The 25,987-nt window shown below is 38.0% G+C and overlaps 1 protein-coding gene across 1 annotated transcript; it reads left to right on the plus strand.

Annotated features, from left to right (window-relative positions):
• The first annotated feature begins 257 nt into the window (after positions 1-257).
• Positions 258-25,120, plus strand: CAPN6 (calpain 6). The gene is made up of 13 exons (XM_036454473.2): positions 258-422; positions 6,858-7,037; positions 15,828-15,959; positions 17,195-17,403; positions 17,876-18,068; positions 18,606-18,799; positions 19,056-19,133; positions 19,239-19,425; positions 21,112-21,234; positions 21,410-21,612; positions 22,141-22,262; positions 22,844-22,980; positions 23,504-25,120. Exons 2-13 carry the CDS (start codon positions 6,873-6,875, stop codon positions 23,684-23,686), a joined length of 1,926 nt encoding a protein of 641 aa, XP_036310366.1. The 5' UTR covers positions 258-422; positions 6,858-6,872; the 3' UTR covers positions 23,687-25,120.
• Positions 25,121-25,987: the final 867 nt, after the last annotated feature.

Raw genomic sequence — 25,987 nt, forward strand, 5'->3', positions numbered from 1 at the left:
AAGTCAAAAATATATTAGACCCCTCCTGAAAGTCCTATTTCTCTTTGGGAGGGGAAAAAAGATTTCAAATGTGGCTTCCTGGGTTTTGCAGCTTGTTGGTGGATGGATCTGCAGTGGGCATCCCGTCTGCACATCTGGCAGAGACTCTTTCCAGATTTTCCTCATGACTCAGGATCAGTTTCTAACTGCTAGGCGGGGCAAAATCTCCTGAAGTTTCTGCGAGTCACCTCCCCCTGTGAGCAGAGCTTGGTACAGCCCAAATAGTTTTCAGGTTAAGAAAGCCAGAATCTTTGTTCAGCCACACTGACTGCACAGACTTTGTAGGGGTTACCTGGCCAAGAGCAGCAGCAGCAGCAGCAGCAGCAGCAGCAGCAGCAGCAGCAGCAGCAGAGGCGGCGGCTGAGGCAACTGGGATAACTCAGGTGAGTAGAAAGGGCACTCACAAACTTATCCTGGAATTTTATTTGCTGGATAACTAGGTGTAAAAAAGAGGTAAAGAAACTTGAACTTTATAGTTAATCAAAATCCACAGCTATCATTGTATGGTTTGTTTGGATAGAATGTGCATGTGTAATAGCAGTTTGGAAAGTTCCAAACTGATAGACTTTTTTGACTAGTTATTTTGGGTGGGGTGATTGTGGTTGTTTGACAATGAAGTTTTTCTAGTGATATCTGGGTTTTGTTGTTGTTTTGTTTTGTCTTGTTTTTTTGTATTGTGTTCCCTGAAGTCCCTGGTGAGAAAGGGCAAACCTTCCTTAGTCAAATGAGAAGAACCCAGGCTAATTGTCAAAGCTTCCATGTAGCTTTGTCTGAACCAAGGCTGTGGGCAAATTATTGAAATTCAGGCAAAATCTTGGAACCGCACTGTGTACAAAAGGCCTTTTAGCCTTGGGAGTGAGGTGCACAGGCTGTGCACTGTTGCACGGGAGGGAGTAGCCGCAGAGGCTGTTCTGTTTGCACAACCAGTAGTCCTCCTGTCCTGGTGACAGATTGATCTTGGCTATTTTATTTTCAACCCCTGGCCAGTCTGGTTTGTTCTTATCTAATTCTTGCTTTGTTTTAAATTTTATTTGCAATTGTGGTTCTGTCCTCTCTGCCCCAACCCCCCACCCCCCCACACACTCACATCTCAACCCACTCACAACACTGTCACTGGTGTTCTAGGGGCTTAATGGGGTTACTTGACCAGAGCCGGCAGGCAGTGTGGGGAGGGCAAGGAAGGATTAGAGTATTGCAATTGAAAATTGGATCTGAAGATTTGGAGCTTGAAGTTTGGTGAAAAGCACATAGGAAAATTAAACTAAGTCTGCAATCCTGACAGTTACTTCTGGCTTCAGGATAAAGCATCCTAATTTGTACTGTTTTCTTGAAATTTGGCTATCTCACTTAAAAAATCTTTGTTGTGAAATTAAGAACCTTTTATAGTCTAAAGGAATTTTTTAAAGATTCCTTGGGGGCTGCTAATTAACTCTTTTATTCCTCTAGCAGTTTGCATGCATGTACATGTGTATGCATATGTGCACATGTGTGTGACTACTTTGAATTTGAATAGCATTCTTTATTAGCAGTCTAAGAAAACTCTAAAAACACTTGTGTACTCTGGAATAAGTTAAAAAGCAGGCTTTTTGCATCCTTAGGTGTTTGCAATTCCTAAATTAAAAACAGAAAAAGCCCCCTTTGTGACCCCAAAACAGTGTTTCTTTGATTAGCCTTGATTTGAAATCATCTTACTTTCTGACAGTTTGCAGTTCAAAAACAAAACTCCTAAGTGCATTCTTCTAAGAATAGGACAATTAGAATTTTCCAAAGCAGAGTCTTGAGATTTCATGTTTGCACGCTTACTCCCCCGCTTTTTAAATTGTGCTGAAAAGTGTCAGGAAGTCCTGGTTTCAGTGCTAGCTCTGTCATTAACTATGTAACCATAGGCAAGTCCCTTCACTTTCCTATAAAAACTTGGATTTGGGTTAAGTGATTTCTAAGAATTCTTCCAGCATAATTCTATAAAAATTGGGATTATATTCTCAGAAGGCTATAAAATTAGATTTATAGGATGAGTTTATTTATCTAAGATGGGGAAAAGGGGTAGTGGGGAGCATCAGCCTAAAAGGAAGGGTGGAAAAGAAAGGAGATATTGAATGGTGGAGGGGCCATCTTATACTGGTCTTTTAAATGTCCTTGAATATCTTATTTGAAGCATGTGATCAAATCTCCTCCTTTTCCACTGAGGACAGAAAAGAGATTGAATTTGCTAAAAAAAAAAAAAAAAAAAAAAAAAAAAAAAAAAAAAAAAAAAAAAAAAAAGGATCCTAATACTACTGTCTCACACTGTTTATCCTTAACAGTTGAAAAATATTTTCGTATATTTAATGTTATTAGATTTCCCCAATAACATCGTGAAGTGTATGGGGCAGCCATCATGTATATTCTCATTGTGCTTGTGAGGAAACTGAGGGAGCTGTTATTTACCTTGAATGGTAGTATTTTGGACTTGATTCTGGATCAATGCACCATTTCTCTCAATGAACCACCCCCAGGAGTGAGGAGGTGAACTGTTCATTGTGGCTAAAGTGACCCCTACTTAGTGCCAGGAGAGAGCTAGGTCTGTTGCTAGGTCTTTTGTATTCAGTTTGCTCGGCAAAAGTTCCTAATTGCTTTTACCTCTGATTTCATCTCAAGTATAGTACTAGAGCAAAACTGGGGAAAAGGAGAAAATAGCAAGGGCCAACACTCCAGAGCCATCCTTTCTCCCTCTCTCTCTTTAAAATGCCTTTCTGTACCCTCCCACTCACCCCAATCAACAGAAGTTTGTAAATCAGGAACTGGGTTTCCTTTATCAGTTAATAATTATCTTTAATAAACTGAGTTAGATTTCACTTTTTAGAACAAAATCTAGTTTCAACTCTAAGACTAACCTGCAGGTAAAAAAACAAATGATTTTCCTCTTAAGATTTTTGCCCAGCTCTTCCAATCCAATGAGTAACCAAAGCTCCCTAACTGCAGCCTTGTGCTCTATGTGGCAGGATCCCTCAACTTCCCCTGGCAACTCTCAATTTTTCAAACTTTGCAGCTGCTCCTCCCATTTGCCTTGATCCACATGATCTTGTTCCTGCTCTATCTCTAGGCAATGGATCCTAAATCGAGTAGTATTGTTTGTGACCATTATCTCATTGCAAAACCCCACACTTGGCTTCACCCAACCATTCATGATACTTGTCTCAGGACACAGTTGTCCTTCTTAGATATGCATGTTCCCTTTATTAGCTATTTCTTAGCTAGAGGTTCTTTTCGGTTGGTAACTCAAATCCCTAGATTTGATTCTGTTTGCTGAATTTCTTAATATGTGGTTATTAACTAAAGACTATCTTCTTCACAGTTGGTGTACCAAGATATCAAAGAAGGAACAGTCCTTTCTTCATTCTCCTACTCTCTGATAGGACAACTTGTTTATGACAAATTTAACTTACAAATTTCTGGGTTTTCAAAAGTTTTCTAAGGGTTAAATGGTGAACCCTAGAATGTCAAAGGTTCTGATTCTTCCATGATCATCAAATTATGGAAATAAAAAACCTTTTTAATATCCACCATGACAATAAATTCTAGGCAAAGTGCTTCAAAGTTAGTTATTATGCTTGCTTTGAAGGGTTTTCCTTATTTGAGCTAAACAAACAAGCAAACAAACAAACACCTCCTTCAAAAAAGACAGTGACCAAAAGAAGCAGTGTGATGTGATCGAAAGCTGCACACTAGATCTAACATTATACAGACTGGGGTTTGAGTTGGCTTTGCAAGTATCTAGCTGCCCTTTCTCTGAGCTGCCATTTCTGCAGATACAAAATAAAGGTACAGATAATATCTGCTAAATGTAACTGCCATGAAGAGATCTTGAACTTAAATGTATCTTTCAAACAATGACTTGGCATATAGACATGAATTTTCTACATAAGACATTTATTCATTCAACAACTATTCAATATTTCCTGAACAATGGTTGTGTGCCCAGCTTTGTGCCAGGCAATGAGGTGGCTTACAGTGTATACCTTGCATTTATGGAGCCCTTTCTACTTATTCAAAATAATTTTTAAAAATATGTTTTTATTGACTTTGGAAACAGAAGAAGGGGAGGGATAGAGAGATGGAAACAGAGAAACATCAGTTGGCTGCCTCCTGCACCCCCTCCACTGGGGATCAAACCCCAAACCCAGGCATGTGTCCAGACCAGGAATCAAATAGGGGACCTCTATCAGTTCCAGGGTAGAAATTCAACCAGTAAGCACACCATCTGGGCTTCAAAATATTTTTTTACACTACCGATCTCATTAGGTACAGCCACAGTGTAAGAAGGGCAGCATAGATAACCCTATTCTCCCAATGTAAAATTTGAGGCACAAAGAAACCAAAGCCACAGAAAATGGAACATAGTTGTGCTATACCTAGTCAGAATAGGGGTTAATTCTACTTTGCAAATCTAATGGGACATGTGACTATAGTTGTACTCTAATGGATATCTATCAAAATATAGGCTGATAGCTACTATTCCTTATTTACTGTAAACTCACAAATATAGGTCAAAATGCTTGACCTATCCACACCAGCTGTACATTATGTCTCTGAAAGAGCCTACTGGGATATACTGGGTTTTTTTAATTGAACCTGACTTTCCTTGCAATTAATACTGCTTCCCTCTGTAGACAGGCCTTCTTTTCATAAGCATGATCCCTTTTGCAGGTTCCTGCTTGCATAGCCAGTAGGAGGGGAGACTGATGAGGCAGAGGGCCTTCCCAAGAACAGGAAATACTAATTTATCCAAAATGATTAGGGACTAGGAAGTTCTGGCAAACTAAATATTCTAATCGCTCCAGAATATCCTCCATTTATAGTCCTCAGAGTCTGGCAACCTACCAAAACCTTTCAGGGAGAGCAAGAGGCACAGTACTATTTGTTTTAAGTTTGAACACATGCAAAAACGGGGGTCCATGTGTAACAGGCTCCACAAAGGAGCGTGAGCAAACATTCAGATTGGCTCTGATGCTGCTTAATGGAAAATTATTACTGATACTATCCATAGCTTCAAACACAGTGAAATATACTTAAATTTTAAATAATAAAAGCAGAGTTAAATCTGATAACTGAAGGCATTTTTATATTTTGAAGTGTCCTGTAGCCTTCAATCTGAAAATAAACAAAAACAAAAACAAAACAAAACAAAACAAACAAACAAAAAACCCACACACCAAAATCACAACAAAACAATTGTTAACAAATAAGATTTGGAAACAGCCTAAATGCCCATCAGCAGATGAGTGGATTAGTAAACTATGGTACATCTACACAGTGAAATACTACACTGCTATAAAAAAAGGAATTCTTACCATTTGCAGTAGCTTGGATGGAACTGGAGAGCATTACCTAAGTGAAATAAGATTAGGAAAAAAATTGTGGTTATTTCCAGCTTCTTATTATTTGGGTTTAGGAAAATGGTAAGCTTGTTTATATATATTGTAGGTTGCAAAGAACATTATTTTTTTTTTTTTACGTTTCTCAAATAGGAAGACTTCTTTACCAATAAGGAATTTCAATTTAATACTGAAATAACATAAAATAAAATAGTAAAGAGGTCTGATTAATATTACACTTTTTATAAAATTGCAACTGCCACTTTATTAAGTGGGTTTTGAGTTATATTATCTACATAGATACTTTTTAAAGTGATAACTAGCCTTTTTTCAAATCTTATCCATTTTATAGCACATACTCTATCCTTATAATTTTTATTTTCAACCCACATGTGATAATATAAAAATCATTATTCTTAAAATATGTTCTTGAAATATTTTGTGCCATCCAAATTTCCCAAACCCCCTCTTATCTACCATTGAATGTCATTAGCAGATCATTAAAATCATTTCAAATCTATCTTTGTGATCAAGCAAAGGCATTGAAAGCCTATTATCACACTGGAGTTATTTAAAATCAAATTTGCCTTTCAAATTGTCCTCATAAAAATTGGTTATTTGGGACATTTGGGTGTGAGGTACTCTTATACACATTGCCTAAAGAGCCACACTATATTAATTCTCTATTTAGTCATGTGAGATTTTTTTTTTTAAAGAAAAGAAAGCAAATGTGTATTGCTATGGGATAAGAACCTAGGGTCCACCAAATTGGTGTAGTTGAATTTTGGAGTCTGCCTTTTATCAAGGGCAAATGATTGCACATTAGACTTTGAGGAAGAGAGTACATAAAATCTTTCTATGTTTAATTGTCTTTGGATGCCATCTGCTGAGTTCTGTTTCTTGTATTAGCCTTTCTAAGCAGTAATAAATTTGCAAAGCTCTTTAACAATAAAAGAGAAGGAACTGTGTAAAAGGGCTTGCTAGAAGTGAAAGGGGTTGCTTCTTCCCTCAAGCACAAAGTGTGTGGCCCTTCAGGACACCAACTTATTCTGAATATAGTAAACCACAAATTTATTTATTTTTTTTTTTTTGCTTTGAACTCCTTTCAGCCAGTATAAAATGGAAAATTGTCCTTTAAATTATAGTGACTCACATTTAACTAATAATCTTAACATTTATTATATATTTTTCCAATAATATTATTAAGGCCCATATTTCCTTGTTTGATAAGAAACTGAGACCCCAGAGTGGTTTGGGTGCTTTATCCAAAGTCTCAAATTAATTAGTTGCAAAGTATGAACTCTTTCCTTTGTCTGAAAATGGTGATTTTTCCATTAAAGTCAAACTTGAAGTGCCTACTTTTGGTAATAAATCATTGGGATAAATATCACTTGTCTAATCAGGTAATCTTTAAAAGACTCAAGAACTTCTTCCTCTAACAACATTTTTTCCCTCTCATTCTAGACATAGTTCGACACTATGGGTCCTCCTCTGAAGCTCTTCAAAAACCAGAAGTACCTGGAACTGAAACAAGAATGCATCAAAGATGGTATACTTTTCTGTGATCCAACTTTTTTGCCTGAGAATGATTCACTTTTTTACAACCGACTGCTTCCTGGGAAGGTAGTGTGGAAACGTCCCCAGGTAAGTTTCTTTTTGCAATTTCTGATTCCCACTTTATTTCAATTATGCAGTAACTACTTGGTCCAATATTTCACTCACACAGTCTACTGCATGTAGACTAACTTAGAAAACAACTTTAACATGGGAAGTTTTAAGAATCTGTGTTTCTGGCTATAACTTGAGGAATCTTGAACTTCAGTCAAATTTTGTCAGATTTAGTAATTTTAAAAAAGCACAAAAGATATATACCATTTTTGTTTTCTTTGGAAGTTCATTTGAGTAAACATGGTAACTCAGAAAGCAACAATACATTTTACTAAGTTGCCTATCACAGCGACTTTATGATAATCTCAGACCAACGAGAAGGAAAGTTCCTTATATGCTGAGCATACATAAAATTAACTCTATAGAAAGAAGATGGAGCTTTCAATGGGAGAAGAAGGCTTCTTTGCTGCTATTTGGATACCATCCATCATCTGTATCCTCCTACAATTAGCAAAGTTAGATTCAAGTAGTTCTGCAGCTCTTTCACCACCTATTAATATGGTTCTTTGTGGAGCATCTGTATGTTGTCTCTAAAGCAAGTCTTTTTAAGCCTTCACAAGCCCTTTGGAGTGGGAGTTCAGTGCATAAAATGACAGGAAGATGGATTATAGAGAATAAATGACAACCTTTCTATATCTAAAGGGTATTAACTGTATAGAAAGATATACTAGCTGGGTTCTTTCTCGAAGTGTATGACCAGAAATATAAGCCACAGAGGACTGTTATGAAATAGAAATTCTTGGATCTTCACAGTATCTTGAAGACTTTCTGATTCTATTTAATCACATATCTTTTGAGACACTATTATTGAACCACCTCAGTTAGCAGGTTAAGGTTTGCCTTCTTTAATGAGCAGCTATCACGTTTTATTTGCAATTTCCACAATTTAAATTCCTAAATATAGTTCTTATAAGAGCTACTTCAGTTTATGTAGGTTGCCACCAGGTGGTGCCAAGATATATCAGCTAAGGCTCTTGTTTTCTAGGAGATTCAAAAGAGGTCTTTCTTTTTATTTATTTTTTATTTTTCATTTACAGTTTACATTAAATATTGTTTTGTATAGGCTTCAGGTGTATAGTTTAGTGGTAAAACAATTATATACTTTACATAGTGTTCCTCTTGATATTTCCAGTACCCAGTTGGCACCATACATATTTATTACAATTTCATTGACTATATTTTCTACTCTTTACTTTACATCCTCGTGACTTAACTACCAATTTGTACTTCTTAATCCCTTCACCCTTTTCTCCAAGTCCCCCAACCTCTATCCCCTCAGGCAATCGCCAGTTTTCTCTCTGTATTTCTGAGTCTGTTTCAATTTTGTTTGTTCATTTATTTTGTCCTTTGGATTCCATATATAAGTGAAATCATATGGTATCTGTTTTTCTCTGACTGACTTATTTCACTGAGCATAATACCCTTTAGGTTCATGTCTCAGTTTTTTCCCCCATTAAGTATGATAACCATTGAGAGTATGAGACCTGGAGAAGTTGTTCCATCAGAAGGAAGATTATACTTCTGACTTTATGGGCCTCCTGTTTCTTACATTCCTGCAGATCAGTCACCTGCAATAAAATCTGGGAAATATGAGTAGAATTCACTAGCCATTAATTGAGTATGGAGAGAGGTAATATTTCTTTCCAGAAATGCATGAAGAAAATATAACTGTATTGTCTAGAGCCACGCCACTGTTACGAATGGATGATGGTAATGAGGGGCACTGTTCTTTTATGATGTTGGAAAGAAAAGAAAGTAAATCAGTAAGTTGGAAGTAGCTGAATCGAAGGCAGGGATTGGAGGAAGGTTTTTCTGGGGGTTAATAAATAGAACATATTCATAGTCTAAGCAGTAAATAGTAAAGCAGAAGAGGTTGAAGATGCAGAAGAAAGAAAATAATGATTGATGATTGATAATTGAAGGAATGAATGATTCTTGGAGGAAGTGGGAGGAAATCCAATGGGGGACAAAATTGCAAACCAACATGAAGCCATTCCTCAGATGTGAACCAAGCCAACAGTGCTTCCTGTACTGGCCAGTCTTTTAGCACATCCTTCCTCTGTCTTGGCTAAGTCTTTTGCCCTCATATTCCAAATTCTGGTGAATCCTAGGTGAATTAGCAGGGAAGGAAAAAACTTAATAACTGTGGCAATAGTCCATTTTTTCCTGTGAGGCAAGCAATATTTCTTCCAGAGTGAGGGAATGTCAGAAAGAGAGGGTAAATGGGGGTGAACATTAAAAGAATCAGCATTTATGGCATACCTACTATGGTCCCGGGTACTGTGTTTAGAGTTTCCTATACATTTCTCATTTCATCCTTATTGCCATAACTTAGCAAGGTAGATAACTTAAAAGTCATTTTGATATATTTTTTTTCGGGTTTAAAAAGTAAAAGTTGATACCATGTCCATTTTATGCATGAGAAAACTGGGTCTCAGAGAGAAGATAATATTTTTTTCCAGGATCAGGCTGTTAACATGCTAGAATTTGAGTCCTATTTTGACTACAAAGCCCACATTATTTTTCACCAAGCTGCCATTTTAGGGACATAGAATTGTGTGTCTCTTTTACTAAAATGTAAAGTTCTCCAATCAGTTTTCCTCACTGTCCCAATGCTATACATCATTAATTAACCCATATTATCCATTTGGAGAACATACAGTGAGTTTAGTCTTAATTAAGCCCAAAGGGAGAAGCACTTGAAAAACATTCTATGTCAGCTTCTGTGCAAGATACATACTTTCATTCTAGTAGAAGAAATGGATATTAAGTTATCAAAGAGTTAAATAATTAATGCCAGATATGAGAAATGTCATTTTCAAGCAAATAAATAATAAATCATGTAATATTTCTGAAGAAGGAGAGATCTTTGTGGATTGAAGTGGTTGGAAAGGGGGCCTCTTATGGAAAGTAGGGGGAATATAAGGTTCTGGACCACCATCTGAGTCTCCTAAAAAAGGTTTGGATTCCTTTTCAGTCAGTGTGGAGGCCAAACCTGTGGTCAAGAATCACGTCAAAGTTCTCTGGCCTCCCATCAGGAAATTTGAGAGACAGCCATGGGCCTCTCTGAATTGGCTCAGGAAGACCATATGGGTCTTTGGCCTCACCCACCTCATTGGCAAGGTTGAAATCCTGGTTTGCAGAGAAGCTTACAGACTTCTTGTCCCTTGGCATGCCACATAGCCACATACTCAACCAGGCCTATTTGGAAATCTATAAAATGGAAGAAGCATGATTAATTTGATAGTTTCTCTCTCTTCTCCCATCTTGAAAATCCCCTGTCTTCATAGGTCCCAATGCGTGTAATCACCACTGGTAATTGAAACAAATAACACAAATCAATCCCTGCCATATTAGGGTAGGATTGAATTCCCCTTATTCCAACTTGCAGCTTCCTTGCTATGAAATAAATTTTTCAATTGATTAATGCTCATACCCTTCAGAGGAAAATACTTTGCCTTAATTTATCCAGTGGTCCCATGGCCCTAGCTTACTGGGTACACAGGTATATTGTCTGAGATATGTATTCCTGGATTTCTTATACTCCTTGGGTCTTCAACCTTATAAAGTCTTAGTGAATTCTAAAAGCTGAGTTTTACTGAATTACAGTGTGATTATAAGACTGAAGGTAAGATGTTTATGCTTAAATCTGTCCACAACATTCCCACACGAAATATCTTCCCCAATTTCCTTCAGCCACCCTCCCTTCTTACCCATCTTTGGCTTTTTTCCAGGATGACTTATACTCAGCTACAATAGTGTCTTATAGGAAGATGCATCTAATCTCAAACTGAAATGGAGCAAGGTTCATGGAAATTTGCATAATCAGCTGTAGGAGAAGCATGTGTACCTGCACCGGAACTCTTTTTTTTAAAATTCAGTTTTCACTATCATTGTTTTTGACAAAACAAAATTTGAATTCAGTTTTCACTTTCATTGTTTTTGATCACATCTCTCACTAGGCAATACTTTTCATCTGGGCCATTTCAATACATTGTATAGGAGGAGGCTGGTGAGGTTCTGGATTAAAATAAAGACGATAGGAATAGAAGAGAAAGGTTGATGAGGGGAGACATTAGAAACAGATGACACAGGCCTCTATAATAGATTGCATGTGAAGGAATGGTAAAAGAGGAAAGACTTCTCCCTTTGTGCTAATGGAAATTGCCAACACCCAGCTGAATTTAACTCCTCTTCACAGTAGTTTTGGCCTCAACTGTTCATAAATTTATTTTTCTTCTCATAGATAATGCCTCCCACCACCTGAGTAGTCCTAAATATTTTCCACTGTTGACACATTTGAAGACAATTGAATAGGCCTATACTGTCCATCTATCCTACTTATTTTGAATTTTGCTTAAAAGTAAAACCTAACAACAGCTTTATCAAAATGCAATTTATATACCATAAAATTCACCTGCCTTAAGCATATATGCATTGATTTTTTTAGTAAATTTACAGAGTTGTGCAAACATCCTCACAATCCAATTTTAGAACAATTGTATCATCCCAATAAGATACCTTGTGCCCTTTTGCAATGAGTAAATAGCTCCTACCCCTAACACAAGCGACCACTAATCTACTTTTAATCTCTATCTAGATTTGCCTATTCTGAGCATTTTACTTAAAATAGAATCATAAAACTAGCTGACTTCTTTTGCTTAGCATAATGTTTTCAATGGTCATCTAATGTATATTGTTGCATGTCTCAGTTTGTTCCTTTTTATTGCTAGACAGTATTCCATTGCATGAATATATAAACTCTTCCCAATAAAGCAGTTTGGGGTTTATATCTGAAGTCTCCTAACAGAAGTTTGATGATTCAAATTAAAAAAAGGTTATGTTGTGACTTGGTTATCTGGGTTGAAAGTGGAAGTTGAGCTTAAGACCTTATTCTGAGGTTCCATATTCTATTTCCCTTGGAGAGGTTAGAAAGGAAGAGGATGTTTCACTGATGGCAATGCAGAAGTAAAACTCCTCAGCAGCTAAAATGGACTTCTTGAGGGACTGGTTCAACATTAGTTCCTGCACCTACGTTCATCTATCAATGTCCTATCTGTGGATGATTCAGTATTCTAAGGCTAATATAATGGTACCTTGGACTAGCTCACATAACCCACAGGTCTTGAATGGCAGCCTTGAACCTTCTGGTACTACTTAGAGCCCTGAATTTAGTCATAATATACCCATTACAGGGCTGGCCTCACTTATAGTTACCATGCCACCATCCCCTTAGTATTGGTTTTAAAGTGTCTCCACTCTTCTGGTTGTTGGTTTTCTAGGCAGACATTTATTTTAATCACCATTTATTGTCTTCAAATTGTACCTTTGTTAAAACAAATTCTAGTGATGTGGATATGGTAGGTGCAAGGAGAGCCACACAGAGTGCAGGGCTCCAAGAATTGTAATTCCATGCCTCTCTACCCCTCCCAGAGATATTGACAAGGGAGATTATGTGAGGACAAATGGGAGGGTCTCTCAGTGCTCAGCTAAAAGAACATATTTCCAAAGAAGCTGCTTTTTTTGGAAGGCTTTGGGTCAGGCATGAGTATATGAAGGAACCATTCTTGGCTTTACTTTTAGTTCTTGACTTCCTATTTGTGTGTATTTTACCCATAAGAATTATTTTGCCTTGACAAAAAGCCCAGTTCAAGGATCATGTTAACTATGCCAACACAGCTGGGAGCCATTAAGGGCTCAGCAATCATCCCTCCCTTTCAAGCCACCCAAATATGTGACTGTGTGAGCTATGACCTCTCCCACAACTCCACTCCCTACTACTTTTAGATTTGCATTGGCTCATTACCCTTTACTCTTTCTACCTCTTTAGTTGCTTTCTAGTTTTTTTACTTCCTTAAAGAGGTAGAAACTATGGCTTAGTAATGATTTGCTCCCATGATTTACATTGAAATGCTGACATACAGAATTGATTGATTCATATTTAGTGTATTAAATAGAGGAGATTAAATCTTATTAATGAGGTTTAGCCTGGACCTAAAAGCTAAGATATGTTTTAAGCAAGTATTTGAGAACAATTGAGAGCTTTTGTTTGTTATAAGAAAATAAGCATAAAAACAGGATTGCTGACTGAAAGAAGTAGTTGCAGGTCTGTCCCTGAAAAGCTACACAATATTACCCTTTATGTGGTGCCCATTGATAAATCTAATAGCAAAAGGATGTACCAATTAAGGTGTTGGGTTTCTTCTTTAACTGTATATGGTTTTAATAACTTAAAACTTCAATTCTAGGCCTAGTAACTAGCTGGATAATTGAAGGGGCACATTACTGCCCTTCTCTGAGCCTGATTCCTCATTTATATAATGAACAAGTTAACTAAATAGTCCCTAAAATTTATTCCATATTTGAAAATCTATAGACTGCTAACTTACTATATTTTAAAACCCACTGTTAAATAGCCATCCTTCAATTTAATTTCTATTTACATGTCTTTTTGCTCATTTATGTGACCTTTTATATATTGAATAGAAGATGGCATGCCAAAATGTTGGCTGAGCCTAGATCTCTAGTATGAAATGAAAGCCTTGTATGAATTGAAGGCACTGTAATGTAAACCTAATTATTAATAACTCCACATAAAACTAGAAAATAAAATGTGTTAATGATTTAAAAGATACTTTTTTACATATCAATGTTTACTGTACTGTTTTTCCATACAAAAAAACTATTGCATGCATTGTTTCAGTCTGATAAATCATTGTATAACTTTACATCTTGTGCAAAATAAAATGGTAACACTTGATCTATAAAGGAAAAACTTTGTTTAGTTTCATCTTAAAAAGGGCAAAGAAACAATAAGAGAAAAAATATCAGGATATAGTTCATCCAACACACCCACTTTACATTTATTAAGTTGAAAAACCAGGCATCTCTCAACCCACAAAATAATAGTATGGTAGAAGTCTTTCCTAATACACAAAAGTAACGATGAGACACTAGACATGCATTAAAAACCACACACAGAAAATCCAAAGCTGACAACCTACCTAACCTCCTTTTGGCAGAGGGACATCCAATTAATCTTCAGTTTGGACTGTCCCTGTCCAGAATGCTTATTCCTTTCCAGAGTTATTTTGGCTTTTAAAGAATAGATGGAATGTTTCATTTTGTAGACCAGACTCTTCATCAAGGAGAATTATGTCCATTAAAAAAAGGTTTGAAAATCAGAAAAATATAGCTGTCTCTCTTTAATAATTTTAAATGAATGTAGGTCTAGATTTTTTTTTTTATTTGAGACTTGGATTTGTTTTTGTTGGGTAAGCAGAATGTCAAAGTACTGGCAAATGGCCTCCTCTAGGAAGCTTTTTTCATCTTCTCAAGACTTCATTGGTATTTTCTGCTTTTTATCTATGCAAGTGCTGATCCTCTGAGTCACACAATCATATCTTCAATTATATGATGTCACATATGTAGCTATACATTTGTCCATGCTTGTCTTTCTACCCATGATGTTTTCATATCCTTCCTTTGTCCAATTGCCTAACTCTAATGTTTCCTAAGGCTTCAACTTGAGCATTCCTATTCCAATTCAATCTATTCACCAGGGAAACTTTGGGGTCCTTCCTCTAGACCAGTGGTTCTCAACCTATCTAATGCTGTGGCCCTTTAATACAGTTCTTCATGTTGTGGTGACCCCCAACCATAAAATTATTTTTGTTGCTACTTCATAGGTTGAGACACTAGACATGGTTGAGAATCCCTGCTGTAGAGCCTAAGACCATCAGAAAACACAGATATTTACATTATGATTCATTAAGAGTAGCTAAATTACAGTTATGAAGTAGCAACGAAAATAATTTTATGGTTGAGGGTCACCACAACATGAGGAACTGTATTAAAGGTTCACAGCATTAGAAAGGTTGAGAACCACTGCTCTAGACAGTGATTATACTTTGAAAATGCCTCAAATCTGTCTTCATTACATTTTGTTGTAATTGTGTTATTTGGATCTAATTTTCCTACTCACAGTGGGAATGGCACTGATAATGATATGTTGGGGAACACACACACACACACACACACACACACACACACACACACACAAATGCTGACCCCACTCTATCCAGGTTCCCTCAAAACATCCATTGTGGAAATAGAGTATATGTTGAAATGCTCCTGTGACTGGTCTATTACCACCTGCTATTAGTGCTTCTGCCATCTAAATTTATCAAAAAATGTGGAAAAAACTAGTTGCCATGGAGATGGCTGTTGCCTTTGCTTTATGTTAGGAAAAGTCTTCATGTAAATGGTCTCCTAAAGAATTTTTCTAGAGAGGAAGAAACATTTATAGTCACCTCCACCAGGACTTGCCTCTTAAATTTAGTCAAGTTTATAAGCACAGCTGTTTAAAAAAATCTCCTCCTGACAAATAGGATCAGAATATAATGAGCTAGATCCTAGTTCTCCTCTTTAAAAGCTCACTGCTCTGCTAAAAACTCTTCCAAACTCCAGTGATAGCTATGCCTGAGAGCCCAGACTAGTACATCTCATCCTTTCTCCTTCCATTTCTCTTGCCACTTACCCTCATTACACTTTTTCTGTGTCTAGATGATCTACTGCTATGTAGGGTTTATGTTGTTGTTTTTACTGCTTTGTGCTTTTGATCACAACCCCAGAACTTCCCTTTGTTTCACCTATATAAGTTCTAGTCATCTTTCAACCCCACCTCTTCTACCCTTCCTAGCTCAGCTCACTTTGGCTCTTTGGAAATACTTTCTAGATTCTAAGAACTAATTGTTATATCCACAGGACATCTGTGATGACCCCCGTCTGATTGTGGGCAACATCAGCAACCACCAGCTGATCCAAGGGCGACTAGGGCACAAGCCAATGGTCTCTGCATTCTCCTGTTTGGCTGTCCAGGAGTGTCACTGGACAAAGGTATTGCTCCTCCTATGGGACCTTACTCAGTTTTCACCTTCTTGTCTTCTTTAATAATTTCAGTAAAAGTCAACATGTAACTTTATAGATTGTCTAATTCTTAAAATCATAGTAATAACTAGGTAATTTCCTTCTATTTTATTATGAGATTTATTATAAATATAAGAAACTGAAAGAATTTTACAGTAAATATCTGTATACACCCCAAATTCCGCCATTAAGGTTTTCATCTATATGATTTTTCACACGTATTTGTTGATCTTTTATCACTTGCAGTGTTTTGACCCATGTCTCTGCATACTTGTATTGTCTGTACACACTGGGGTATAAAGCTAGTAAGGGCCAGGAATAACTGAAATGTGATAAAGATGGAATTAGATCTTTGAAGAAGTTCTCATAAGTTAGTAAGACTAAAACATTTCTGCCCTAGCTGGTTTGGCTCAGTGGATAGAATGTTGGCCTACGGACTGAAGGGTACCAGGTTTGATTTTGGTCAAGGGCACATGCTGGGGTTTCAGATTAGATCCCCAGTAGGGGATGTGCAGGAGACAGCTGATGGATGATTCTCTCTCATCATTGATGTTTCTATCTCTCTCTCTCTCCCTCTCTGAAGTCAATAAAAATATATCTTTAAAAAATGATGAGTAAAACTTTTTTTGGCATTTAGTTAGAATTCAGGGCAATAAAGCATTGAATTTGGTACCAATTAGAGTATTTTATTTAGAAAAATAATTTTGTAGACTACTGTGTAATTGTATTGAAATTTAGAATTTTCTAAATGTGATTTTACTCAAGTTGTGATTGGAATCTATATGCTACGATGAACTTTTAAAAAATGAAACCACCGGAGACCTTGTGTTTTGACTGAATTTAATTTTTAAAATGCCTTATTTATTTGACTAAACATGCAACTACAGATATGTCTATATAGACATTTTTATGATAGAATTTGTAGATTATTTGTGGTAAATAATTTTACCCCTAACCGGCTGCTTCCAGTCATCCTCTGTATATTCAGGACAGACATGTTAATATTATCCTCAGCAAAACTCAATTAGGAAAGCAATAGTTGTAGGGGGGAAAATGCCATACCTAGACTGCCCAATCTAGATATAAACCAGATGTATTTAGTGTGCTTCCTGTTGCCACATGAATTTGTTGAAAGTCAACTTTAATTTCAACATTTGGATATAGCCTGGTAAATAAGAGTTGATTGAATGTTCTTATATTTCCAGACAATTCCCAACCATAAGGAACAGGAATGGGACCCTCAAAAACTAGATAAATATGCTGGGATATTTCACTTCCGTTTCTGGCATTTTGGAGAATGGACTGAAGTGGTGATTGATGACTTGCTGCCCACCATCAATGGAGATCTGGTTTTCTCCTTCTCCACCTCCATGAATGAGTTTTGGAATGCTCTATTGGAAAAAGCTTATGCAAAGTAAGTAGTAAGTTTTGACAAAACATGAGAAAAGTAAGATAACATATTCCCTTAGGAGTTCATTATCTGCCAGCCTAAGCCCCTTGATTTATTTTGGGTAAGATCTGAGTCAGATCTAAGACATTGCTTTGGGCCTTGGGTTGGCCCTAAAAAATCTTAGCTTGGAGAGCAATCAGATGTTCTGGGTTCTATTACCCCTCTGCTGCTAATCAGCAAATAACATGGCATTAGCCTTCAGTTTTCTCATTGTCTAGTATTTACCTGTAGAAAGAAGTTCCCGTATGGACTGTCCTTGGCAAACATAGCCTAAACCTAGAAATCTCTAACTATAATCTCAAAAATAACTTTCATGATATACCTAGAGAAAATCCAGATGGTAAAGGTTAGCTGGGACTGTTCTAATTCTTGGGACAATATGCCCTTAACTTGGAAAAATAACTCTACAAAGATAATCTTGCATATTTGTTCTCAGGCTGCTTGGCTGTTATGAGGCCCTTGATGGTTTGACCACCACTGATATCATAGTGGACTTCACTGGCACATTGGCTGAAACTGTTGACATGCAGAAGGGAAGATACACTGAGCTTGTTGAGGAGAAGTACAAGCTGTTCAAAGAACTGTTCAAAACATTTACCAAAGGAGGTCTGATCTGTTGCTCCATTGAGGTTTGTATTCACCATAAAGAACTACTCTTTACACATTTCTGACATAGGAGACTACAACATTTAGTAAGGAATATCACCCTTAATGTGGAGATTAATGAAAAGCCATTTGGGACTTAGAACAATAACAATACACATTGATTCCTGGCTTTAACTTTTATCCTGTTGTCCTTCTGAGGGGCAATGTGGCACTCAAGGTGATGTAAATAGCCTCTGATAAATTACACCTTCTGTCTCTGTTCCTGTATGTTGAGGTTATAGTTTTTTGGAGTAAGCCAATTGCACCAAATGTTAATACTGTTAATATCAGTGCAGTACTGTGGGTAGTTTGAGTTTGCATTGTTTAAGTGATTGTTATATTAAATTCTTTATTTATTTCCTTCACTTACTTAGTGTCAAGTTAGATATCTGGATCAAATTTCTATCTGCATAGGGAGAACTAGCTTCAATCATACTGCGGTAAACCAATCAAGGAAGAGGAGGAATCAGGCTTTGGGTCTCCCAATTATTATGCTCTTATGTATCTTTCTTTGCTGTCAGTCTCCCAATCAGGAAGAACAAGAAGTTGAAACTGATTGGGGTCTACTGAAGGGCCATACCTACACCATGACTGATATACGGAAGATCCGTCTTGGAGAGAGACTTGTGGAAGTGTTCAGAACTGAGAAACTGTATATGATTCGCCTGAGGAACCCCTTGGGAAGACAGGAATGGAGTGGCCCCTGGAGTGAAATGTGAGTGCCAGTCCACTTTGACTGCTATATATTGAAAGCCCTATAGTTCTCCCAAACCCATTCCTTCAAACTGCTAGTGGGCTGTCAATGCCTAGTGACATCTGTCAGCTCTTCTTAAGTATGGGGTCTTTGACTTAGCCAGAGATGAGATAAATCAGGCCCAATATTCATGCATTTGTTTCCTTGGCATACTGCTTACTGTAGTTATTCAATGGCAAATATGACAGCTTGCCCTTTTTTGACTATTTGTTTTTAGTTCTGAAGAGTGGCAGCAACTGACTGCAGCAGATCGCAAGAACCTGGAGCTTGTTATGTCTGATGATGGAGAGTTTTGGTGAGGAGAGGTTTTCTGTACTAAAGTAATTGTGGCTTCTACATGTAACTAAAGGGGTAGGTATTAAGTACCATATTATTTTTTTCCTGTACTCTTTCTATTCAGGATGAGCCTGGAAGACTTTTGCCGCAACTTTCATGAACTCTATGTCTGCCGCAATGTGAACAACCCCATTTTTGGCCACAAAGAGCTAGAATCAGTGGTGGGATGCTGGACTGTGGATGATGATCCCTTGATGAACCGTTCAGGAGGCTGCTATAACAACCGTGATACCTTCCTACAGAATCCTCAGGTTTGAATACATTGTTTTTCTTTGCCTCCAAGTTATTAAGGCAATAGGAACCCAGGCCCACCTTGGAGTCTTCCTTTGACATAAATTATTCCATTTGCAAGTATTGTGTGATATTCATCAACCAAGATGCCTAGAGAATGGCCCAGATGCTAGTAAAAATGGTAAACTGTGTTTCTGGAGAGATGAACATTAGAAACATTATCAAGTCTGAGCCCTTTCTTTTAGCTACCTCTCTCCTGGCCATATTGCTTATTATGGTTCTTGACAACTCCACTTCCTTCTGATGTTCCCATACTAGAGAGAAAGGATCTTCTCCCAGACACTTTCTCAATTAATTTTCATTTGTTCTCTACCCAATTGTTCTCTTTTGTGTACATTTACATGTTCTCTTTTTCATAAAGGTTATTCTTTTGAACTTCATCATTATGTCTCACTTTTCTAATCTAGAACCAGGTCATTCACCCCAGGATTTGAATGGCTATTTGTCATCTATCCCTCATTACAAAGCTATTCTAGGTGATATATTAGGGTTCATGCTTAGGCATACCCCAAAGCAAAACATCCAAACATCTAAAGCTTGAATCTATAATAACCTGGATGGTTTTATCCCCAAATGTGCTGATGAGCTAAGCCACAGGAGATAAGAATTCTGAATATATTGCAGCCTTACATGGGTGTGCATTTTCTTTGCATTGACCTCATTGATAGGCACTAAGGCTGGTGGCCTAATTTACTTAACTCATACTTTTCTCCATCCCTTCCATTTTTATTGTCCCCAAAGAAATGAAAGCTCCTATTACTGCCTCCCTACACCTCTTTTTACAATCTGGAAATGTTTTAAGTATCAAGCACATAAACCAAGCTGAAGAAATGACCCCTTCGACTTACTTTTAAGTATCTGCACAAGATTGACCTTTGGTGACCTTGAAAGCCTATGGTTCTGCCTATGTTTCCTTTTTTTTTTTTTTTGCTTAAGGGGTTGGGGAGAGAAGGAAGAATAGAGGTAAGAAGGGAGGGAGAGAAGGAAGAAGGGAGGGGAGAGAGACAAAATGAAAGAGAGAGAGAGAGAGAGAGAGAGAGAGAGAGAGAGAGAGAGAGATCTGATGTCTTTTAGTTTTACTTCCCAGTGGCACCATTATTCCCCATATGATGTTTGAAAAGTCTTTGGCTCAGGCCTGCAGCTTCCTAAAACAGTGGTATCAAAACATTAGTTCTCAAGGAAGTTTATCCCTTCCAGGAGCCACACATCTGCCTGGCAATAGGTTAGCCTAGGGGAATGCTGCATTGTCAATTTAAGTTAAACCAGAATAATTTCTGTTTTTATATGTTCTGGAATTTTCCTATATATAACTTTTACTAACAAGAAGACAATAACAAAAACAAATACATCTAATATCCTACCAAGAACTTATTAAAATAAAGCATAATACCTTTGGCATCAAATGGATAGGCATGAAGTTATCTCTCTCAATACATGCTGAATGTCATAGGGAAAAAATCAAGTATTATGATCTACACTTATTAAGTCAATAGATTATCCAAGGCCTCTTTGTGTGGTCAGTGGCAAAGCCCAGAGAATAACTCAAGTCTCTGCTTTCCAAAGTGAAGTTTTCTTCCCTGAAATTTGATCTGGCTTATCTAAAATGGAAATGTTAACTAAGCTCCTTGGTGGCCTCTTTCCCCTAGTATATCTTCACTGTGCCTGAGGATGGTCACAAGGTCATCATGTCACTGCAACAGAAGGATATGCGTACATACCGCCGCATGGGAAGACCTGACAATTACATCATTGGCTTTGAGCTCTTCAAGGTAGGAATGTGCATTGGAGTAGAGAGAATGATGACTAATGGAGTAAAAATTAGGATGGCTTGGGTTAGGGGAATTAAGAAATGTCCAGGGGTAAAGGAAGCAGAGGACCTAGGATCTTACAACACAAAGCTATGGCTTGAGAGGAATGGAACATTTCATTCAATTTTATTTCCAGGTGGAGATGAACCGCAAATTCCGCCTTCATCACCTCTATATCCAGGAGCGCGCTGGGACTTCCACCTATATTGACACCCGCACTGTATTTCTGAGCAAGTACCTGAAGAAAGGCAACTATGTGCTTGTCCCAACCATGTTTCAGCATGGCCGCACCAGCGAGTTTCTCCTGAGAATTTTCTCTGAAGTGCCTGTCCAGCTCAGGTTGTTTCCTTGGTCAGCCCTGCAAATTCCTATTTTCTGCTTTTCTTCCAAAAGAACAACTTGTTCACATTAGATTTAACTGAAATGATGGTGCTAGAAATATATTTCAAAGTGAGGTTATAAGAAATTCCCAGTGGGGCATCTGAGCTTGAAATCTCTGACCAGCTACTTAAGGGGAACAGGCCTATATCCTAACATTTTCCACTTATATTTTATCTTCTGTTCTCTGGTCAATTCTTTTCTTTTTGACAGCTGGCCCTCCTCACTGTTCCTTTATTATGTTCTGAGTGCTGGGTCACCAAAGCTACCTTTTCACCCCAACTCTGACTTCTTTGATCTTTATCTGCTGGTCCTTAAAGTAAGGAGAAAGGAAAACAGTCATAAAATATAAGTCGTGTCTGAGGAAGAATGAGTTAGGTCACTGAGTAGTTCATGCTTTTTAGCAACAGTATCTCCTTGGGAAAGACTATCTCCTCATCAAAAAAGTACATTCATCATCAATAATGTGTCTTCTCTTTGATGTTTCAGGGAACTGACTCTGGACATGCCCAAGATGTCTTGCTGGAATCTGGCTCGTGGCTACCCAAAGGTAGTTACCCAGATCACTGTTCACAGTGCTGAGGGCCTGGAGAAGAAGTATGCCAATGAAAGTAAGCTCTGCAAAGGTTATGGGAAAACAAAATTTAGTTTTAATTGTTGCATGTGTAGTTAGAAAAGATGGTCACAAACGATTTTTTCCAATCATATTTTCAGTCTAGACAAGTCAGGATGGCTCTCAACCATGGCAAAATGGAATGTAAACTCTGGGAAAGGTCTAGATAATATTTATTTTATATTCCTTTATAAAATTTAGGGAAGCCTTAACCAGTTTTGCTCAGTGGATAGAGCATCGACCTGCAGACTAAAAGGTCTCAGGTTCGATTCTGGTCAAGGGGGCATGTACCTTGGTTGTGGGTACATCCCCAGTAGGAGGTGTGCAGAAGACAGCTGATTGATGTTTCTCTCTCATCAATGTTTTTAACTCTCTATGCTTCTCCCTTCCTCTTTGTAAAAAAATCAATAAAACATATATTTTTTTAAAGTGTAGGGAAAAAAGGAACCAGGAACAAAAGTGTTGAGTCATTCTGGTACCCTGGTGTTATGCCCAATGTCCCAGAAGGGGATAGTTTCTTGACTATGTGGGAAGAGAAATTTAATCATTGTCTTAATAACAATTGTCACTTTGTTCCAGCTGTGAACCCATATTTGGTCATCAAATGTGGAAAGGATGAAGTCCGTTCTCCTGTCCAAAAGAATACTGTTCATGCCATTTTTGACACACAGGCCATTTTCTACAGAAGGACCACTGACATTCCTATTATAGTGCAGGTGAGAATGTGGACAGGGACCCTCAGGGTGGCTCATAATCAGTATTGCACACTAGATTATCCCAAGTGCCTCCCCTATGTCTAGAATACAAAGCAAGGGTTAATCTGGGTTTTTTGTTCATTTGTTTTGTACTTAAAGACACCTCCCACCAGGAATAGACATTGACTTTCTTATTAATCTCTGTCTTAAATAGTCTCTTTTCCATTTATTTCATTATGGAAAGAAGCCCTCATGGTCTCAGGTAACTGTAAAACCCCATAAGGGGAAAAAAAATCTCATAAGGGAAAACATACACCTGTTCAAATGACCCTGATCCTACTATGTCAGAAAGAACCCCTACAGTTTGGTTGTTATTCTGACTTAATGGCTTTTCATCAACCAATGAGGTATCAGGAGAGGTCTTTTTTTATTTTAATTTTTAAACAAATCTTTCTAAGCTTAGCATTAGGTTCTAGCTGCCACTGGGAAAAGTCCAATCTCACAGAAGGTTGCTCACTTTCATTTTTTCAACTTGTCTCTCCAGGTCTGGAACAGCCGAAAATTCTGTGATCAATTCTTAGGGCAGGTTACTCTGGATGCTGACCCCAGTGACTGCCGTGATCTGAAGTCTCTGTACCTTCGTAAGAAGGGTGGTCCAACTGCCAAAGTCAAGCAAGGCCACCTCAGCCTTAAGGTTATTTCCAGCGATGATCTTACTGAGCTCTAAATCTCCAGCTCCAGAAAATCCTGACAGCTTTCCACCCTTTTATTTTCTGTCAGATGCCAGATCATATCTCAAATTCATAACCTTTAAAAAAAAGAAATTAATAGTAATTAACTTTTCCTTTCTTCCAATAAGTTCCCCATACTTCCCGATCCAAGTAGCATCAGTAGCTACATAACCTATATACCTCCAGCAGCTAGACAGGGGGAGGTGACATTCTTATCCAGAGATCATATGTATGTTTTCCAAGAAATATCTCTGGAGCTTCCAGGGGTGAGATTCAAGCAGGACAACAACAGTTTGGATACCCTACTTTGCTGCTTTCAGGTGCCCAATATATCTCCTCTGTAGAGTATGTTGAGGAAGGAAGAGGGGTGATCAAGGCCAAGCTGGTCTAGCCTGACATCCCGGCTCCTTACTGAACACTACAAACAACTCTGCAACATTGTATTCCGCAGCCAGAGCCTGCTTATAAGTCCCCAGCCTTTACCACCACCATCACCCCCACCATCATCACCACCAAAAAGTGTAGTCCTGCCCTAACCTAAGTCACCTCCCATATAGTAGGTTTTACTTTCATGTTGAGGAAGCTTCCTTGGTGCTTAATCAAGAGCTCGAGTTCAGTGAGGCCTAGATAATGGGAAGGGCCTGATCTCTAGCTCAGTGGAAGCCAGCTGTGTGCCACAAGAGGGAAAATGGAAGAAGCTGCAGTGGGAGACAAAGCCTCGGTCCCCCACCCATCCACACACACACCTACACTCACTCACGCGCATTTGGGCGCACACAAACTACCATTCAGGCCGTCAGTGGGCAAGAGGAAGAATGCCTAAGTACCACACAACCTGAAAAGATAAGAAAATCCATCCAGGCATAGTACAGCCAGTTTTGGGCCCCTGACTGCAATGTGAAACGTCCTGCTGCTGCTAGGCTTACAAACAAGCTCATTGTCCTGTGCCTCCTAATATCATTGGTACTGAAGACCCCATCTGAGGCCTTGAGGCTTTGGTTACATCCCAGGCCCCTAAAGCATTTTTATCAGTTGGAAAGCTTCACTCCCTGAGGGGGTTTGTTTGCCCTCTTATTTTTTCAGTACATCTACGAATTTTCTCTTGAGTCAGTCATCCCAAAATGTTCTTCCCTCTATCTCATATATCAACATTCTACCCTTCTTTTAAGGCCCAGCATAAATGCCACCTCCTCCATGAAGCCTTTTCAAACCCTCAAAATCCCCAGCTCCAACAATATTTCAATGTTTAAAAAAAAAAACATAGTTGTAGTACCTAGTCTAGTCCAGCATGCATTCATTTAAAAATATTTTGTAGGTTTTTTTTAGCTTGTTCATTTTCTATCATATTTTTCAGTGTTTCTTCTGCAGTGCCTTTACTACACTGTCTTACATAATCCAAACCACAATAAATTTCAAATTCAATAAAGTGACCAGTTTTGACTTGATTTGATGGCAAAGGAAAGATGGCAAGAGTGGCCATTTGTTGATACTTGTTTTAGAACCACTAAAGGTGGGGTGGAGTGGGGTGGAGTGGGGTGGGGGTACTTCTGGAAACTTGAGCCAAGGAACAAGTCTGATGGATGCATAGGCATTGGCTGTATTCTGATGGTACAGTACTCCATCCAGATTTGGGTAGGGAGAGTTGGGAAAATGGAAAAGCTGCTCTTCTATTCCATTTTTAGGAATATTCGGGTAATACTTGGAGTTACATGATTTTGAAACTCCTCTGGGATTGGGTTCAAGGTCAAAGGCACTGTGCCCAATTTTTCAAGGTCAAACCTCTCAACAGGAAAAAATACCAACTCCTCCCTTTCAGTATATCCCTTAGAGCTGAATAAATGTGAATACTTCACCCACTTGCTTCCCACTCAATCTGTCATTTGTCCAACTTAGAATAGGCTATGACAGAAGCTCTTCTCCTTTTTCTTGAGCCCTGCTTCCTGATAGGAAAGAATGTCCAGGCAGGGGAGAGGTCTCTAAACTCAGTAGAACAGTCTTCAAGCACAGTCATCATTCCCTGTCCCTTCAACACTAGCCTAGAGATGATATCTTCAATATAGGTATAGAGCTTTGTCAGAAATGCAGTATCTAATACAAGTACTGTAATAGTTCTACATAGTCACCAGATGGCACTATGATATTACAATTAAGCTCAAAGACTAACGCCCCTCTTTTTTCAGGATGAAAAGTTTTCCCCAAGAAAAAGGTAGAAAAGAAAGTGAACTAACACTTTTTTATTATCTATGTGTCCAACTCTATGCTCAGTGCTTAATATATGTGATTCCATTTAATTCATG

This window comes from Pipistrellus kuhlii, unplaced genomic scaffold, assembly GCF_014108245.1.
Source record: "Pipistrellus kuhlii isolate mPipKuh1 unplaced genomic scaffold, mPipKuh1.p scaffold_m20_p_29, whole genome shotgun sequence".
NCBI classification, from domain to species: domain Eukaryota; kingdom Metazoa; phylum Chordata; class Mammalia; order Chiroptera; family Vespertilionidae; genus Pipistrellus; species Pipistrellus kuhlii.

Excerpts from the sequence above, each read along its gene's own strand:
- CAPN6 (XM_036454473.2), top strand. The coding sequence starts at position 6,873 with ATGGGTCCTCCTCTGAAGCTCTTCAAAAACCAGAAGTACCTGGAACTG. Across the intron at positions 7,038-15,827 it reads TAGTGTGGAAACGTCCCCAG|GACATCTGTGATGACCCCCG; the intron begins GTAAGTTTCTTT and ends TTATATCCACAG. Across the intron at positions 18,069-18,605 it reads TGATCTGTTGCTCCATTGAG|TCTCCCAATCAGGAAGAACA; the intron begins GTTTGTATTCAC and ends CTTTGCTGTCAG.